The sequence below is a fragment of the Pelophylax lessonae genome, assembly GCF_965119305.1.
Source record: "Pelophylax lessonae genome assembly, chromosome: 1".
Classification (NCBI taxonomy): domain Eukaryota; kingdom Metazoa; phylum Chordata; class Amphibia; order Anura; family Ranidae; genus Pelophylax; species Pelophylax lessonae.
The window spans coordinates 306,598,892-306,613,441 of record NC_138768.1 but is presented as its reverse complement, the minus strand read 5'-3'; the positions used below and the strand labels follow the sequence as shown (position 1 = coordinate 306,613,441).

General features: G+C 47.3%; 1 protein-coding gene across 3 annotated transcripts in view; it reads right to left on the bottom strand.

The window, feature by feature from the left end:
- Nucleotides 1-1,039: 1,039 nt before the first annotated feature.
- Nucleotides 1,040-14,550, bottom strand: part of RASAL1 (RAS protein activator like 1) — a 262,021-nt gene continuing 248,510 nt past the window's right edge. For all 3 annotated transcript variants that reach the window (XM_082272516.1, XM_082272517.1, XM_082272518.1), the window contains 4 exons: nt 14,380-14,515; nt 2,252-2,372; nt 1,972-2,051; nt 1,040-1,872 (listed from right to left, as the gene is read on the bottom strand). In XM_082272516.1, the coding sequence (XP_082128642.1) occupies nt 1,751-1,872; nt 1,972-2,051; nt 2,252-2,372; nt 14,380-14,515 (459 nt within the window). In that variant the 3' untranslated portion in view covers nt 1,040-1,750. The remainder of the gene's footprint in view (nt 1,873-1,971; nt 2,052-2,251; nt 2,373-14,379; nt 14,516-14,550) is intronic.

Below are 14,550 nucleotides of genomic sequence, written 5' to 3'. Positions count from 1 at the left end.
CAGGTAGTGCCAAGGTTGGGATTCAAACCGATGCCCCTAGTGCTGCTAGGTGCTAACCACTTAGCCAATGTGCTGCCCTATTTAGGATTTTTTTTTTCTCAAACTACAGTTTAGTTAAAACTCATGTAAACCTTATTTTTATCATTTCTTTTGTACATGACAATTGGAAACCATGCATATGTATAAGCGTCCCTAAAAAAAACCCCAGATATAGGCTGATTATTGTATAGGGATTGGCCAACCTTTTGAGGCGGTTACAGATCCAAAACATTGCACAAGAGTTGTCCACCTATTTAGCACCCATGCTACTGTAAATTCACATGTCTGTCAAAATTGGCTATCAATTTCAGGCTGTAGGCAGGTAAGGTGTAGATTCAGGAAATTACTTTCCTCTTTATGGGCAGCTTGAAGCCCAATTTCAGGCAAAAATAATATTTAAATAGCACAGTCTACATCAATTAATCAAAGTCGCTGTTTCCTCTATGAGCCAAGCTAATTTCCTGCCTTGGAGACATTTTTCCCTGCCCATTATCTTCTTTGGTACCAGTCCTGTGTGTTCTCCTGCCTCTGGAGCCCATAAGAGAGGACCCGGCCACTGCAAGGGTCACCTTCACCAATAGGAGGTGTCCACATTGTGCAGGCAGTTATGTGGATAACCAGAAAAAGAAAGAAAGATTGTTTCGTGACCATGACTTCAGGTAAGTTAATGGAAATTTGGATAGGTTTTTTTTTCCATACCAGCGGTTATTTAGAGTGGGGTGGGAGTGCTGATATCCTGGGGTTGGGCTTTAGGGGCCTGTCTTAACAGGCTTTTATTCACTTCAAATGGATTTTCCATTGCCATTCAAGTCTGTAGGAGTGCAAAAACCCAATTAAACAGATCAAATACAGGTCAGGAGGAGGTCAAAGGCTACTGTCAAATGCACCTGTCAATGATCTCCAAAGTGTCTTAAAATAATGTTAAACTGATGCCATTGACACAAGCCTAAAACTCACCAACACAGACCTTTAGGTTGTCCATAGAACTCTGAGATTTCTACACATGTGCAACATCAGGTACCACCAAAGCCCAGCTGCCCCATAAACTTTATTGCTTGGTAGAATGTAAATGTACAGAGAGAGGGGAAGGCACAGGAGGTGAGCATTATTGGCACCACCTATTTCAGTGGGGAACCACAGTGAAAGGGGCCAGGTTTTCCAATCTGTTTATTCAACTGTCCACCTGGACACTGGCCTCCAACAGATATAAAATCAGGGCTGGATCCTGCTAAAAAAAAAAGGCCATACGTGGTAGCTCAATTCTGAATGGTTGCGAAGATTTTCTAATTAATGTGCTAGATATATGCACTGTTATTTGAATGTAGAATCATTTGACATGACCTTTAAACTCCCTTTGAGACAAGCTATTATTTTCAATGTTACAAGTCACCTTCATTAAGATCAGCTAGGGCAGTTGTAGAAAGGTTCTATAAAAAGCTAAAGAAGGCTCATTCTGTGATAGATATTGCTATTTAAAGCAAACTCAACTCAGATATTTAGGGACCAAGGCATGAAACTGCTGACATCAACTTCGGGGAATAAATGGCTTTCTTAATTGCAGAAAAAAATGACATAGTGAACTGTTTTGTTGGTTTTATTTATTTATTTTTTTGACCTTTGGAACAAAAAATACAAAAGTCTGAAAAATGGCCATATGTGTACAGCAATAAAAAGAACATGTCTGGATGTGTAAGCTGTCACCATGTCTGTTTTAGATACAGTTACTATGATTAGGAGCCTCTTCCCTTTCCCTACGTTCAAAGACTTGGTGTGCTCTTTGCAAGTCCTCAATGATAGTTAGCAAACGCCTTGCTGCAGATGAAGCGATCAGGCCTGAAAAAGGAAAAAATGAAAAATAGAAATAAATTGCTAGACTGGTCATGTTATACAATTTCACAATGATTATATTATTCTGCAGTAGTAATACTGAACCTTCAAGTCCTTTCTCAGTAGGACCTCTTGTTTCTGCTTTCCCTGTGGCCACACCATCTGCACCATCCAGGTACTTGTTCCTATTAAAAAGTAGGCATATCATATGCCAAGGCTAGTGGTTTAAAATATGAAGAAGATATTTTAAACAGTTACCTCATATGACTAGGTGTTAGGAAGGCAACCACATATCAATAAAAACTAAAGATCCTTTAAGAAAATGCAAACAATGATGAAATTACATGTTTTATTATAGTGTGCATGAGAAGAACCATTTGCAAACCTGAGCATGTCCTTGACTAATAGAAGATGTCGATATAACACCTGAGCCTCAGCATCTGGATCCAAAGGATCGCTCCAGTCTCCCAATGTTACAGCTAAATGTGTCCGGCTACAACCACGCACTGTTAGACACAAAAAAAAAAGAGGAATTTTGACTTACCTGTAAATTCCATATGTTGGAGTACAGTACAGGGCACAAGCATAGAATTCATACACCATGGGTTATAATAAGTATGTACCTTCAGGTGGTTGGACACTGGTAAACTTTAGAAGACATGCCCAATGAGTGCCCCCCCCCCCTCCCCACTTTGAGTCCTCAGTTTTGTATCAAGCTACAGGGTAAACTAAGGAATGAAAAGGTAGGGTGTCCTGTACTGTACTCCAAAATATGGAATGTACAGTTAAGTCTAAATTCCTCTTATCTTAATCATACAGTTCAGGAGTATTCATACATCATGAGATGTCCCCAAGCAATAAACAGGAAGGGTGGGCAATAATGAGGCAAACAGAATTCTTGGCAACAGGCCCAACAAGGATCAGAAGACCTAACCTGAGAGAGCTGCTTCGAGAGCCTTGCAGCCAAAAGCTGTATCACCAGAAGTTCGGTAGTCCACCTAGTAAAACTTTAAAAAAATATGAACCAAAGACCATGCGGCAGCCTTACACTGGGCTACAGAGGCTTGGTGCTGAAATGCTCAGGAAAATCTCACTGCTCTGGTGGAATGGGCATGATAAAATTACAGGAGGAGATTTCTTATTGGGAATGTAAGCACTTGCAAACAGTTTTCATATACATTATGGAATGGTGGACTTTGAAGCAGGATTGTCCCTTATGAGGTGGAATGCATGGACCACGTTTTGGTGAAAGGATGACCTTAAATATAAGACATCCTTGTCATTGGGAATTAGGAAAAATGGGCCACCAGAACATAAAACACGTCTGGCAGACAATAGTGAGCACAAACGTCACTTTGCATGAGAGATCCTCTAGAGCGGTGATAGTGAACCTTGGCACCCCAGATGTTTTGGAACCACTTTTTCCATGATGCTCATGCACTCTGCAGTGTAGTTGAGCACCATGGGAAATGTAGTTCCAAAACATCTGGGGTGCCAAGGATCGCCATCAATGCACTAGAGGAATATCATGGATAGGTTAAAAGGGTAGATTCTGCAGGGCATACAGAACAAAGCTCAGATCACAAGGAAGCACAAGGTGCAGCAAGCGGGGCTTAATACAAGATACTCCATGGAGAAAGATTTTCACAATGGAGAGTGAAGTTATAGGCCTTTGAAAAAGAATGGATGAGGCCCAGACCTGACCTCAAAGAGTACATAAGACCATTCATTGGTCAAGGTCTAATTGTAGGAAGGCCAGAACACGAGGTACAGGATACTGCTGTACAGTAAATTTCTGTCCAAAAGATGATCCGATTCCCTTCCTTCAAGTCAGTAAGACTCCTGGTGCCCCACTGATAGTTTATGTAAGTTACTGCCAGGGGCATTGTCTGACTGTGTGCCCCTTCAGAAGAGGGCCCAGTGCTGCAGAACCAACCTGACTGTTCTGAGCTCCAAGATGTTGATGGGGAGCTTAACTTCTTTTACTTACCATGTTCCTTGGACTGTTAGGTATTGGAACGTTTCACCCCAACCCTAAAGACTTTCATCTGTTATGATAACATTCCAGTGATAGGAAATAAATGGTTTCCCCACTGATAGGGCTGGGGTGGTGATCCACCAAGATAGGGAATTCCCTGCATGGCTGGGCAGTAGCATGGGCAATTGAAAAGAAGGAGCCTGCTTTTTTTTGGGTTGACAAGAGGTTTTGTTGGAGAGTTCTTGAATGAATCTATGTCAATGGTACTGCTTTGAAGGAGGCTACCATAATGCTAGAACTTTCTTGGAGAATCTCAATATAGGAGTATTCCCATCGCACACCTTCCTGGATATAGGCACATCAGTTGTGGGTGCTGTAGCAATCAACAGCTGGACACTGGATCTATCACAGATACATACATATTCGCCAGCACACCAAGGATCTTGTACAGCAGTCCAAAGAAACTTTTTATTGCAAAAGGATCACATTAGGATAGGTGTGCAACATTTTGGAGTCATGCAGGACCGTCAGGCATGTGATCATTTGAAGGATCTTTTGAAGGCAGCTTCAGCTATCCAAACTCTTAGCCATAAGATTCTTAGCACCTAGAGATTAGGCCACTCTGAAAATTTGTCTCTTGACATTTTCTAGGGCGTCTACACATAAAAGTAGAGCAGAAGGCAATTGCTATAATTGCTGTGTAAAAAATGCAATCCTGAAATACAGGATCATGTTGGTTGTTCCTTGTTCTAGTCCAGTTAGCTGTAGTTTAACATACTAAAATTGCAGCAAGGTTTTATAAAATCAACTACTCTAAGTCTGAGGCGCTAGCGGTGGGTCTGCCGGCTTCTTTGTCAACTCTCCTTAGAGCTGACTTTTCCTTTAAATGGGGCCTGTCTCACATCAAGTACCTGGGGATATCTCTCCCGAGTTGCCCGGAGAGAGTCTTCGACTGTAATTTCCCACCTCTTCTGACTCGCATCAAGCAGGATCTGGAGGTGTGGAGCCATGGGACTTTTTCCTGGTTTGGGCGCTGCAATATTATAAAGATGAACATCATGCCCCGCCTCTTATATGTGCTACAGGCGCTGCCCATCGGGGTCCCGTCCTCCTTCCTCAAGAGGGTGAATAGGGTGTTTCGGGAGTTCCTGTGGCGTAGGGGTTCCCCCCGCTTGGCGCTGCGGGTGCTCCGGATGCCTAAACTGAGTGGGGGAATGGCAATGCCCGACGCGATCCTCTACTATGAGGCGTGTCATCTCGCTCGCATTGTCGACTGGTACCGCCATGGTCCCTTGAAGCAATGGGTCCGCCTTGAACGTTTGTCCGTCGAGTCTCCCCTGGAGTCCGCCCTTTGGAGCCCTAACCCGGTGCCTAGGGAATTAGATGCCCATCCGACTGTAGGTGCCACGCTGGCGGTGGGAAGGCGTCTTTGCCACGATGGCCAGTTGGCGTCCTTTCCCTCGCCTCTCCTCCCGGTGTTTGATAACCCGGACTTCGGGCCTGGGGTGGATCAGCCCGGTTTTAGGACTTTGAAGACCGCTGGGGTCCATCAGGCTCGGCACTTTGTGAGGGCTGGGACTTGGGTTTCACGGTCTTACATGAACTGCACTGCGCCCTTTACCTCCCTGTCTTTTTGGCAACGAGTCCAGCTGGCTCACTTTCTACAAGCTCTTCCTTCAGCGTCTCTGTTTTCAAGACGGCTCACGTACTTTGAGGATTTGTGTTCTGACACCTCCCCCCTTCGCCACACGGTCTCTCTGGTTTACCGGGCCCTGGCCTCGCCGGACGAAGCTTTTCGTCCCCCATTTATTGCCAAATGGGAAAGGGACCTGAATGTATCTTTTACGGACCATCAGGTTGAGAGGATATTATTTTTCACGTACAAAACCTCCCGTTGCTCGCGGTATCAGGAGGTAGGCTATAAGTGTTTAACCCGCTGGCACTATACCCCAGCCAGGCTTCATCGCTTGTTTCCGACCTGCCCCGAGGTTTGTTGGCGATGTGGGGAGGAGGTGGGCACCTACCTACACGTTTTCTGGTCGTGCCCGTGTTTACAACCCTTCTGGAAGGAGGTCCTACGCATTGCCCAGAAATTTACGGACCATTCCCTCACCCTGGACCCAGCCCTCTTCCTCCTTCATCATCATGAATATCCGAGAGCGTCCTATCGGAAGTCGATTCTGCCACTTCTGTTCACGGCGGCTAAAAGCTGCATCCCCCCGCTCTGGAAGCAGACGCAGCCTCCTACGGTAGCTATGTGGCTCCGCAAGGTTTCTTGTCTCAACGATATGGAAGATCTAGTAGCCACTGCGCACGGTACACGAGAAAAGTTCCTGAAACGCTGGTTTTACTGGCACGAATTTAAATACACTTCGGAATACACGGAGTTGATTACCCACTAGTGGTCGCTGGGCGAGGGTCGGCCGGCCTTCCCCCCACCCCCCTCTTTGGATCTTTCCTGACCCCTTCCTTTCTCGCTCTGATCTCCTTCCCCCTTCTCTTTTCTCTTTGTTTATTCTCCATAGCTTTTTCTTCTCTTTCTTGGCTCTAGGCATACCGTCTATAGGTTTTTCTCCCTCTTTGCCGCTCCTGGGTATTGGCTGATGTAGTGTTGATTTTCTGCACGGTGGATCGGTTGGTTCCCGGGAGTGGCGCGGTGCGGCACCCCTTTGGGGGAGGTACCACCAGTGAGCCCTCTGGAGCCTGCCGCGATATTCCGGGGCGCCTGGGGGGGGCCTCCCTTCCCCGGTAGCCGGCCATGAGATGGATGCCGGTGGGGCGGGGGGGGACTGCCTTAAGGTGCCCTGCGAATTTATTTGTTCGATATTCAGCTCTAGAGGGCTAAGGCCGTGGGTTTCATGGAGGGTTTACATTTTGTCTCAGATGAGCTCTTTAGACGAACTAGTGCTATGTTGGTACACTTTGAAATGTGCTGTTTGTATTGTTCTTACTTTATTATTTGCTCGCTATACTCGACAGTTGATTGTACTTGCTGTTGATATGTGGTATGCCTTTATGTTTTCTTTCTAATAAAGAATTTTGAAAAAAAAAAAATTGCAGCAAGAGCTGATTGCAGTACTGGGCCTACAAAATTTAGGAGCATCTGAAACCCTCTTTTTGCAGAATCTATAAAAGAAGGAACAACTTCAACAGGAACAGTGAGAGGTTTGTTTAGGACAGAGATGGTAGGATCAACTACAGGAAAAGCCCACTTGGTGAACTCTTTTCCATTGGATAGAGTTCAGTAAAGATTTTGGGTGGAATGAAAGTTCTTTCAGAGTGTTTCCCCAATTTCCCTGTCAGAACACAACATCTCAGCAGGGGAGATTGATGTACTATTGTCAGGTTGTTAGTACAGCGGCTCCAACCTCTGCGGATAGTTTTTTTTTCATTCAACTAAGAAAAAAACTAATAAGGTTTACCTGGCTTAAGAGTCACCTGTGGTGGTGTACTGGAGGGGGGATGGGGGGGGGGGGCAGCTGTTTCTCTGCAGACTGTTGTGTTGGGAAAAACTGTCAGACGTGACTTATGCAGATAACAGAGGAATGAGACAGAGGAGACAAAAATTACACTTGGTGCTTTGGATTCAGGCTAGTACACACTATAGAGGGATGGGTTTTATTTATTTTTTCATGTCTGTGGTTAGAATCACTTTAAGGCCGTAATCTTTCTAAAGAAATGTGACATGCAGAGAATTCTGGTTTAGACCGGTGTTAGAGCCAGTTCTTGCTGCAGTGCCAGGGATACATTATTCAGTGGTGTTAAAGTGTATGACCAGTGGTGTAATTTAACACCTAAGACCGACTTCTGAGTGGTTCAAATTTAGTCCAAAGTATGCACTTTGAAGTAAATACATTCCAAACATAGCCCCGTTTTCTCTTTCGTTCATTGATGGACACAGCTCCTGATATTCATAACCATTGGGTTATACTGCCCCCTACAGGAGTAGGAGACTAGGCAGAAAAGAATTATGGCTACACTCATGGACAGTCCCAGGGTGTATACCCCCTCTCTCTGCTATAGCTACTCAGTTTTTTTTCTGCATAGTCAGGAGTAAGGACCTAGTTCCTTGCGGGGATCTTTGGTTGTGGCAAAATTTTTTAGAAAATGTTTTTTTCCTGGATTTTTCCTGTGAGATCTACAATGAACTCTTGCACTGGGCGACAGGCTGGATAATCTAGATCCAGTGGTCACCCCAGTCTGGTCAGCGAGTGCACGCAGACCAAAGCTCCAATGGACGGGGGCTGGCTTGCGAGTTAAACACATTGTGAGGTCACATATGGCCGGGTCTCAGTCCACGTCAGTGTTCCTCCTGGCCGACAGCCCCCCATTTAGATGGAGAGGGGTTCTGTCTGACGCGGTGCCTGCCTGGTTCCTGGTATAGTGAGTAGCTGTCCCCCCTCTCCCCCTTGAGGGTTTTGGGGTGGACATGGGCACCTCCTTTTGATGGTCGGACCCCAGGGTTCCCCTCCTTCACGCAAATACCCCCCTTTTGTAGAGCCCCTCATCCTGCTCCCCCTTCCACATACGCTGGGGCTGTTTTGGTGGTCTGGCCTCTTTCCTGGGGAGGGGGCAGGGCGCTGACTGACCATGGGAGCCGAGGGAGTTGTACCTGGTGGGGGGTTCCTACCAGGGCCTAGAACTCTCCTTAAGGCCTGGTCTCCCAATCCTGGGTCCCTGTATGTCTCGTGGGGACACATGCGGGCGCCATTTTGTTGTTGCCTGTGTGTTCTATACACGGTAGTCATGTTTGTGTAGTCTGGCAGACATTTTCCTCTGGTTTGCCATTGGAAATAGCGGCAGCCATGACAGTGGAGCCCTGTCAATTTAGGCGGTGGGAGCACCTCCTCATCCCCTGGTGCTGACTCCTGGATCATTTTACTTCCTGATCGCTGCACGTGTAGTGCAGGTTATCCTGGTGGCTGCAGGTGCTTGTCTCTGTGGGTGGTGAGTCTGATGGGGTCTTCACCCTCTCTGCTAAAGATGGCTTGGTGCTTTGTGCCTGGCGACCGGGTGGTGCTGCTAGCGCCCCGGGGGTTGTCCCTTAGCAGTGTTCTACACTTTTTTGTGGGGTCCCCCTGGTGACTCATGGAGTCTTTGGAGCACATTTCCCCACCTGATCCCTGGCTGAGGCTGCGGGGCCCTCCGGGTCCCAACCATCCATCCATGCACTGAAGGCGGTCCTGGAGTCCCTTGTGTCCCAGGTGGAGATGGCTTACGGGCGACGGACTAGCAAAAAGCGCCGCCCGCCTTCCCCTGCCTCATTATATCCTGAATCTGATTTGGCCGCTGCGGACGTGGGTCACCCTGCTGGGTCTGCAACCACGCACCTGGAATCCTCTGATAGTGGGGATGATTCCTCCACGTCTGCAACCGCACACGAAAAGGCGCTGGTGGATGCGCTGGTTGTATCTGTGCATGAGACCCTGAAGATGGAGGATGCAGCTGAAGCTCAGGTAACATTTGGCACTCACAAGCCATCCAGAGCGGCAAACGCGTTTCCTTTCCCTGCCTATTTTGACAGAATTGTCGCTAAAAGAGAGGGGATGACTAAAGCATCCCTGTGGGGTCCCTAAGTGCTTTACTAGGTGTTACCCCTATGAGGAGTCCCTTCTTAAGAAATGGACTGTGCCACCGGTGGTGGACCCTCAGGTTTCTAGATTAAACAAGGCAACTATGATTCTGGTTGAAGAGTCACTGGCCTTGAAGGATCCGGCTGACCGGAAGGCAGAGTCTGTAGCTCGTCATATATACACTCTGGCTGGTTCGGCAATGAGGCCGGTATTCACCGTTGCCCTAGTGTCGCAAATTCTGACAGAGTGGGCTAAGCTCTTACGCCGTGACAGCTCCCCCCTGCCTTTGCCGAGCTGGCGGACCAGCTGGTCCAGGGGCTGCAGTTTATCTGTGATGCCTCTTTGGATGGGGCTCCCCTGATGGCTTGCCTCTCTGTTTTGGCATTGGTTCCTTCGGTGTGTGTTTTGGCTCAAGTGCTGGTCTGTGGATCAGACTGATCTTCCTTTTCAAGGAGAATCGGGTGTTTGGAGCTAACCTGGATGACATCATTAGGTCTCACAGGGGAGAAGAGTACTTTTCTTCCGCAGGCTAATAAGGGCAAGGAATATCGTCGTAGACATGGGCCTTCCTTCTCAGCTCATATTTTTTTCGTCCCTCAGGGTCGACTGACAAGGGCTCAAAACCTTTCAGGGCCTCTTCAGGAGGATCAAAATGAACTTGGTCTGGCAAGCCAAGATCTGGCTTCTCCAGACCTGTGGATAAGGCTCCTTTAGCATGAAGGTGCGCCCTCACCTGTATCAGGGGTGGGGGGATGTCTTCACTGGTTTCCGGACCCATGGACTTCCCTAATGAAGACAAGTGGGTCTACAAAGTCATTCAAAGTCAAAGTCAGTCCGGCTACAAGATTGAATTTCGCTCTTGTCCCCCGGCAAGGTTTTTTCCTTCCAACCTTTGCCTGTCCTCAGACTGCTTACAGGGCCTGTTTGGGGCGGTACAAGACCTGTTCCTTCAAGGGGTGCTTGTCCCAGTTCGGACTTTGAAAGGTTTTCAGGATTTTTACTCAAACCTGTTCACAGTCCCCAGGAAGGAAGGCAAAGTGCGTCCAATCCTGGACCTTAAGGCGCTAAACTGTTTTTTTGTGGGTAAAGAAGTTCAGAATGGAGTCCATTCAAACAATGGACTTGTCAGGGGGATTTTCTTGCCTCTATCGATATCAAGGATGCCTACCTTCACATTACAATATGTGCCAGTCTCCAGCTTTTTCTCCGCTTTGCTGTGGGAGACAAAAGTTACCCTTTGGTCTCGCCTCTGCGCCTCGGGTATTCACAAAAGTGTTAGTCCCAGTGCTAGCCTTGCTACGCCAATGGGGGATTGCAGTACTGGGCTACTTGGACAATCTCCTTCTGTGAGCAGAATCTCCCTCTGCTCTGAAGGACAACCTGGAGATCACAATCCGGACTCTGCTGGAGTTCGGCTGGATTCTGGACTTTCAGAAGTCTGCTCTGGTTCCGTCTATGAAGCTGGACTATCTGGGCCTGACTCTGACTCTAGAGTCTGCCCTAGCCACAATGCTCCTTCCTCTGGACAAACTCCAGAAATTGCAGGCTGTAATTCCTCTCCTGCTGTCCAGCAGATGGTAATGGTAATCCCTCTGGACTTGCATGCAGTTGCAGGGCCTGATGAGGTCTACCTTCGAGGCAGTTCCGTTTGCACAGTTCCATATGAGGTCCCTGCAAGGAGATATTCTGACCAAATGGGACAAGGCTCCCCAGTCTCTGAAATATCAGATCAGGTTGAGTCAGGGAACGCGAGAGTCCTTGATATGTTGGCTTCGTTCTCCGGTGCTTCGGCTGGGAAAATCCTTCCTCCCCTTGTATTGGACAGTGGTCAGCATGGATGCCAGCCTGTCCAAGTGGGGAGGCAACCTCGGCAAGCATTCTGCTCAAGCGACCTGGCGCAGGAAGAGTCCAGACTACCGATCAATGTCTTGGAACTCCGAGCAATCAGACTGTGTCTGGATCATTGGACAGATCATCTTCAGGGTTGTCCAGTGCGCATTTAATCAGACAATGCCACGACCGTGGCTTATGTCAATTATCAAGGGGCGCAAGAAGTGTCCTGGCAGCTCTGGAGGTAGTGGGCAGAATGGTTCATTCCAGCCCTCTCCGCCGTACACATTCCCGGGGTGGAAAATTGGCAGGCAGATTATCTCAGTCGGCAGGCGTTGGACCACGGGGAGTGGTCCCTTCATCTGGAGGTGTTTCATCAGCTGTGTCTCCGGTGGGGCACTCCCAAGGTGGATCTGTTGGTGTCTCGGTTAAACAGAAAGGTGCAGGGATCCTCTGACTGATGCCACAGACACGCTGGTGGCCCCGTGGTGTCAGTATCGATCCTTGGGACAGAATATCCTCCCTGAGAGGCCTTCTCTCCTCTCTAGCTACTGCCTAGACTTCTATGCATCATCGAAGCAGAAGGGATTCCGAGCACCTTAGTGGCTCTGGACAGGCCTCGCTGGCCATGGTACGCCGATCTGGTGTGGCTGGTCAATGACTTCCTTGGAAGCTTCCTCTCAGGGAGGATCTTCTGTCCCATGGACCCATCTTCCATCCTGCTTTACAGTCGCTGGCTTTGACGGCTTGGCTGTTAAACGCCAGGTGCTGAAGGTTAGGGGTTTATCGGAGTCAGTGATTTCTACCCTGTTGAAAGCTAGGAAATCTACTTCTAGGAAGATCTACCATTGTACGTGGAAGACGTACATTGCGTGGTGTGAGTCTCTTGGGGTTCCTTCTCGCTCCTTTTTGGTGGCTCGGATCTAAACCTTCCTTCAACGAGAGGTTAAACAGAAATTGGCTCTAAGTATCATCAAGGGCCAGGTGTTGGCTTTGGCAGTCTTCTTCCAATGACCTTTGGCCACACACTCCCTGATGCGTACCTTTCTTCATTGTGTCTGATATTTGGTTCCTCCAGTGCGGGCTCTGTTGCCGCCTTGGGAAGCCTCCTTTTGAAAATATCCAGGTGATTCCCCTACCTATGTTGTATCAGAAGGTGGCCTTTTTAGCCCCAATTAAATAGTGGTTTAAGAGAGTGGAATTTATACAAGACATTGAATATTTAAGTCATAAAGAGAAAGGGGGATTAGATAGACATGAAAAGATCTGGAAGAAGTGGAGAGAGTTTACAAAAACCTAGAAGTTTTATTGAGGAAACAATAGAAGGCTGTGGCGCGGTAATAAGGGATAGGAGACGAAGACCATTGGCAACAGGGGTGGGTTGTGGGTAGTGAGGGAGGGGGCAGGTGTGAGGGGAGGGATTGAAAGGGTGTTTGCACCTTCTATGCGGTTTTTTATGATGTAACTGTCAGATGTAACTGTCTGAAATTAAATAAAAATTAAAATAGGAAGGTGGTCTTTTTAGTGGCTATTACTTCTGCGTGCAGGGTGTCGGAACTGGCGGCGTTAGCCTGACGTTCACCTTACCTGGTGATTCACATGGATAAGGTGGTTCTTCAGTCCTGTCCATTGTTCCTCCCAAAGGTTGTCTCTGATTTTTATTTGAATGAAGACATTGTGTTGCCTTCCCTGTGTCCCAGGCCTAAACATCCGAAGGAAATTGCCTTGCATGCCTTGGATGTGGTCCGGACAATTAGGGTGTACCTGGCAGCTACGGAGTCTTTCACACTCTATTTGTGCTCACGGATGGACCTCGAAAAGGGTTGTCCACTTCCTCTGTGACCATTTCCAAATGGATCAGGCAGACAGTGGTTCAGGCCTATTCCATCAGGGGTCAGGTTCCTCCTTTCCCTGTCAAGGCACACTCTACTAGGGCGCTTAGTGCCTCCTGGGCCTTCCGTCATCAGGCGTCAGTGACGCAGGTTTGCAAAGCGGCCAACTGGTTGTCGGTGCACACTTTTACAAAGTTTTTTAAAGTGGATTTGTTGGCATCTGCGGATGCTTCCTTTGGCTGAAAGCTTTTGCAGGCTGCTGTTTCTGACCCTCTTTGAGGGTGTATTGTTTTTTCAGGTGGGCTCAGGTTGTTTGGTTGAGCCCCTGTTGCCTGGTTGGCTAATGTTTAGCCTTGGGAATGTTTTGGTTCTTCCAACCCCTCATTTTTGTCCATCAATGAACGAGAGAGAAAATTGAATTTTTGACTTACCGTAAAATCCATTTCTCTGATGTTCATTGATGGACACAGCACCCACCCCTCTGCGGAGTTATTATTCTCGTGACACTACTTGTTACAAAACTGAGTGGCTATAGCAGAGAGAGGGAGTATACCCCCTGGGACTGCCCATGGGTGTAGCCAGAATTGTTTTCTGCCTAGTATCCTACTCATGTAGGGGGCAGTATAACCCAATGGTTATGAATACCAGGAGCTGTGTTCGTCAATGAACATCAGAGAAATGGATTTTACGGTAAGTCAAAAATCCCATTTTTACAGTAATGGTTAGAGATATGGTGGGCATGCCCCCGAAATAAATCTTCAAGGACTGGGTTCAACAGAAATATACCATGACTATGGACCTGTATAGCACCCTGCTGCTAACTCAAAATGTTGCACCAACTGCCAAGGTAAGCGCCCATGCAGGATCTACAGGCTGTCCCGGGGTCCAGGTATGGCTCCCAAGATTTTACCTAGGTTGCATTGATCTGGATACATTGTTTCTATGCAGGCATTAGAAAACAGTGAGGGCTTGACTGCAGGATCATAAGATAAAATAATAAAGAAAAATAATAAAACTAGTTAGGCTAAGGATGGTTTTCTCTCTGAAGGAAAAAACGTCCATCACTTTCAGACAATATCACAAAGTTAATGACTCACAGTTAAGGTTATAGGAGAGGTGCCTAGGGGGCGTATCCTCTAAAGCACTGCCATTATTCAATCACCTGAAAGTAAATGCCTATAACCCATGGGGTATTGAGACTCTACCTGTGGCCTGTACTGTACATTAAAATAAAGAGTGATTATACAACATTGAGTTAGTCATGCTCACAAGCATACTGTACTGTGGCTAGGCCTATTACCTGTTCGGTCCGATTGCAGGCAGCATGTCCAATGTGAATTACGATAGGCCCCTTGGTGATATGTTGGCAACAAATTCTGGTTGCACAGACTGACTTTACGTAGGGCAGAAAGCCATTGATTCAGCTCATTAACATTCTATAAAAAGAAATTAATATTTTGTGGGGAAAAAT